The 4,966-nt window shown below is 32.1% G+C and overlaps 1 protein-coding gene across 1 annotated transcript; it reads right to left on the bottom strand.

Moving 5' to 3' along the window:
* Positions 1 to 1,195: 1,195 nt before the first annotated feature.
* Positions 1,196 to 4,736, bottom strand: LOC148953606 (uncharacterized). The gene is made up of 2 exons (XM_089088028.1): positions 4,509 to 4,736; positions 1,196 to 2,308 (listed from the first exon to the last, which is right to left on the bottom strand). Exons 1-2 carry the CDS (start codon positions 4,734 to 4,736, stop codon positions 1,196 to 1,198), a joined length of 1,341 nt encoding a protein of 446 aa, XP_088944154.1.
* Positions 4,737 to 4,966: the final 230 nt, after the last annotated feature.

Here is a 4,966-nt window from a genome sequence, read left to right as displayed (position 1 = left end):
GGACTGGTACTCCAAACGAAATTGACAGAGAACAATTCATTAAATTGGAATTAAAATATTTACAGACATGCTTTTAAAGCTAGTCTCGCCTTGTTGGCAGCCATCCTAGAAGGTCTATTCTTAATAGGTTGAGTGGAGTTATTTACTACTTTTTTAATATAATTAGTCAAATCATTTTTAATTAAATTTGTGTATAGGGCATTAAGCGAATATTCCCCCAAATCTCTATTTAAAGAAATATTGCTGTTTATTTTGATTTTAATTTCAATTGCCTCTCGAACAACCTGTTTTATGCCTAAATCATTGTTAATAAGGCAAGTTTCTTCAAAAAGCATTTTATGACTAGGGTTATCATATATGTGACTGCTTAAAGCAGAATCAAAGGAAATATTTGTATTATTAAAATTTAAAGCTTTACTTATGTCATCTTTGTGTTGTTGCAGGCGTTTTTCTAAATTTTGATGGGTTCTACCAACATAAAAATGGCCAAAGTCACATGATATTTGATTAACCCCTCTCTGGCGAGTAACTGGGGTTATATCTTTACTAGAATTTAAGAAATTCATGATTTTAAAATTAATTGTAAATACGACATAAAAATTATTTTGTATGCAAACTTTTTTTAAACTTGTAGTGACTTTTGGAATATATGGAAGGTAAATTATATTTGAGGGCTTGACGAGAACTTCACATTGCAAAAGACTCTTAACTTTACGGGAGTGTCTTGCCAATCTTCGGCTAATTGTATTGTTAATAAAGACAATAGGATAACCGTTTCCAAAAAGTATGTCTCTAATAAAATTTAGTTCATCTGTGATGTAAGATTCAGAGCAAATTTTTGGGGCACGGTCAACAAGAGATGTAACAACACCTCTTTTAACTTGTGGGGGGTGATTCGATTTAAAATGTAGATATCTGTTATTTTGTGTGGGTTTTCTGTAAATTGTAAAATCCAGTTTATCAATGTCACGAATAATTAAAACATCCAGAAACGGTAATTTATTTGCATTTTCAATTTCTAAGGTAAATTGTAAATTTCGGTCATATGTATTAAGGTGATCTAGAAAGCCCCTAAGTTTATTTTCCCCATAATTCCAGAGCTATATTACATCATCCTTATAACGCTCCCAATATACATGTTTTAAAAAATATGAATTTAAGGCCCAATTTTCAAGGTGTTCTACATAAATGTTCGCTAATAACCCGGATAGCGGCGACCCCATAGGGAGACCATTTTTTGTTGATGAAAAGAATTACAGAACTGAAAATACATTGAATACTTATTACAAATTTTGACTAGGGACATTAAAACCTCACAATCTATTCCTGTTGTTGAATCTTCAATTAAATGATAGTTTTCTTCTATTTTATTTTTTAGTAACTGCTCAGATATTGCTATATCAATATTTGTGCACATAGAAACTATGTCGAAACTACTTCCTATTGTATTTTCTGAAATGCTTGCACTTTCAAGTTTTTCTACTAAATCTACCGAATTACATATGTAAGATTTTTGAGAATAAAGCAACGGTTTGAAGGCTGTACACAAACACTTTCCAATATTGGAAGCAGGGGCTTTCGTACATGCTACAATTGGCCTTAAGGGAATACCTTTCTTGTGTAATTTCGGTAAACCGTAAAACTTTGGGCAAAATCTACCTCGGGGGAAAAATTTATTATACAATTGTGGGGTGATTTTGCCATTTTTTTTTAGATTCTTTAATTCGGTTATAATTTCATTCGCAAACTTATCAGTATGGTCGTGAGTCATGGAAGTATATGTATTTGTGTCATTTAAGTGTGAATAAATTTTATTATCGTAATCTAAAGTATCCATGACTACAAGTGAATTCCCCTTGTCTGCTTTAGTTATTATAATTGAAGGGTCTTTGCGAAGATTAGACAAGATTTTCTTGTCGTGCAAAATTTCTGGTGTAAAATTAGTATGAGATGTAACTTTGTTTTGGCTTCCGTAAAGTGTATTAATAAAACAAGACCTTACTTCATCTGGGTTAGAAATGAATGTGTAATGTTTGTGCAAAGAAGATTCTAAGGAGGAAACAATATCTGCCACAGGAACTTGTTTTGGTGGAAAAGAAAATTTTGGACCTTTTTCAAGAGTTTGGATTTCCTTAGGTTCAAGAGCTCTAGAGGAGAAATTAGCAATAGCGGGTCCTTGAGTAAACCTTGGGGTATAAACACGATAATTCTTCGAAGATTCATACCTCAGACATTCCAATTTCTTATAAAGATGTTCTCTAGACAAACAAAAATCGTGACTGAATAAATTCTTTTCCAATCGTACAACCTGAGAATAATCAACCGTGGACAGATTTTCGCACAAAAATTTTTCAAGAGATTTTCTTTCTGAGGAAATAATATGTCGTTTTTGTCCTTAATAATGTGGACTAGAGTTTTTAAATGTAATGTGTGCGCGAATTACGCTTCTTTCCGGGTATTTAAATGCAATTTATATCTTAAAGACTTAGGAATAATATTTTCATTTCTACAAGATTCTAAAAACTTTTGTTGATTAATAATATTAGAATATTTTTTGCCTAAACTAATAAAATAAAAGATATCATAAGTCAACTGCTCCCCGTAAGCTAGACGCAAATAGCAACGAAGACCACACTGCCTTTCCATCATAAACAAATAAGTAGAACAACAAGGAAATTTTTATACAAGACAGTGGAACGCAACTTAAAATGAATATTTCAATCCTATATCCAAGAGCCGTCCTCAGCAAAACAGACAAAGAGAATAAAAACTCTATAAAAGAAACTTACATTAAAATTCAATCATTAAAACTGTTTAAAAAAATTTTAAAACAGCCCTAATATCATTACTTTAAGGAAGTTCAACCAGGACTGGTACTCCAGACGAAATGGACAGAGAACAATTCATTCAGATGGAATTACAATATTTATAGACAAGCTTTTAAAGCTAGTCTCGCCTTCTTGGCAGCCAGCCTAGAAAGTCTATTCGTAATAGGTTGAGTGGGTTTATTTACTGGTTTTTTAATATAATTAGTCAAATTATTTTTAATTAAATTTGTGTATAGGGAATTAAGCGAATATTCCCCCAAATCTCTATTTAAAGAAATATTACTATTTATTTTGATGTTAATTTCAATTGCCTCTCGAACAACCTGTTTTATGCCTAAATCATTGCTAATAAGGCAAGTTTCTTCAAAAAGTATTTTATGACTAGGGTTATCATATATGTGACTGCTTAAAGCAGAATCAAAGGAAATATTTGTATTATTAGAATTTAAAGCTTTAGTTATGTCATCTTTGTGTTGTTGCAGGCGTTTTTCTAAATTTTAATGGGTTCTACCATCATGAAAAAGGCCACAGTCACATGGTATTTGATAAACCCCTCTCTGGCGAGTAACTGGGGTTATATCTTTACCAGAATTTAATAAATTCATGATTTTAAAATTATTTGTAAATACGACATAAAAATTATTTTGTGTGCAAACTTTTTTTTAAACTTGTAGTGACTTTTGGAATATATGGAAGGTAAATTATATTTGAGGGCTTGACGGGAACTTCACATTGCAAAAGAGCCTTAATTTCACGGGAGTGTTTTGCCAATCTTCGGCTAATTGTATTGTTAATAAAGACAATAGGATAACCGTTTCCAAAAAGTATGTCTCTAATAAAATTTAGCTCATCTGTGATGTAAGATTCAGAGCAAATGTTTAGGGCACGGTCAACAAGAGATGTAACAACACTTCTTTTAACTTGTGGTGGGTGATTGGATTTAAAATGTAGATATCTGTTATTTTGTGTGGGTTTTCTGTAAATTGTAAAATCCAGTTTATCAATGTCACGAATAATTAAAACATCCACAAACGGTAATTTATTTGCATTTTCAATTTCTAAAGTAAATTGTAAATTTCGGTCAAATGTATTAAAGTGATCTAGAAAGCCCCTAAATTCATTATCCCCATAATTCCAGAGCGATATTTCATCATCCGTATAACGCCACCAATATACATGTTTTAAAAAATATGAATTTAAGGCCCAACTTTCAAGGTGTTCTGCATAAATGTTCGCTAATAACCCAGATAGCGGCCTCCCCAAAGGGAGACCATGTTTTTGTTGAAAAAAAGAATTACGGAACTGAAAATACATTGAATACTTATTACAAATTTAGACTAGGGACATTAAAACCTCACAATCTATTGTGGGGTGATTTTGCCTTTTTTTTATATTCTTTAATTCGGTTTTAATTTTATTTGCAAACTTATCAGTATGGTCGTGAGTCATGGAAGTATATGTATTTGTGTCATTTAAGTGTGAATAAATTTTATTATCGTAATCTAAGGTATCCATGACTACAAGTGAATTTCCCTTGTCTGGTTTAGTTATTATAATTGAAGGGTCTTTGCGAAGATTAGACAAGATTTTCATATCGTGCGAAATTTCTGGTGTCAAATTAGTATGAGATGTAACTTTTTTTTGGCTGCCGTAAAGTGTATTAATAAAACAAGACCTTACTTCATCTGGGCTAGAAATGGATGTGTAGTGTTTGTGCAAAGAAGATTCTAAGGAGGAAACAATATATGCCACAGGAACTTGTTTTGGTGGAAAAGAAAATTTCGGACCTTTTTCAAGAGTTTGGATTTCCTTAGGTTCAAGAGCTCTAGAGGAGAGATTAACAATAGCGGGTCCTGGAGTAAACATCGGGGTATAAACACGATGATTCGTCGAAGATTCATACCTCATTCCAATTTCTTATAAAGACGTTCTCTAGACAAACGAAAATCTAGACTAAATAAATTCTTTTCCAATCGTACAACCTGAGAATAATCAACCGTGGACAGATTTTCACAAAAAAAATTTTCAAGAGATTTTCTTTTTGAGGATAAAAGATGTATTAAGTCAACTGCTCCCCGTAAGCTAGACGCAAATAGCGACGAAGACCCCACTGCCTTTCCATTATAAGCAAATAAGTA

The sequence above is a fragment of the Artemia sp. Qi Xiang Cuo genome, chromosome 4 (assembly GCF_049724085.1).
Source record: "Artemia sp. Qi Xiang Cuo chromosome 4, ASM4972408v1, whole genome shotgun sequence".
NCBI classification, from domain to species: Eukaryota; Metazoa; Arthropoda; class Branchiopoda; order Anostraca; family Artemiidae; genus Artemia; species Artemia sp. Qi Xiang Cuo.
This window is presented reverse-complemented; position numbering and strand designations above follow the sequence as displayed.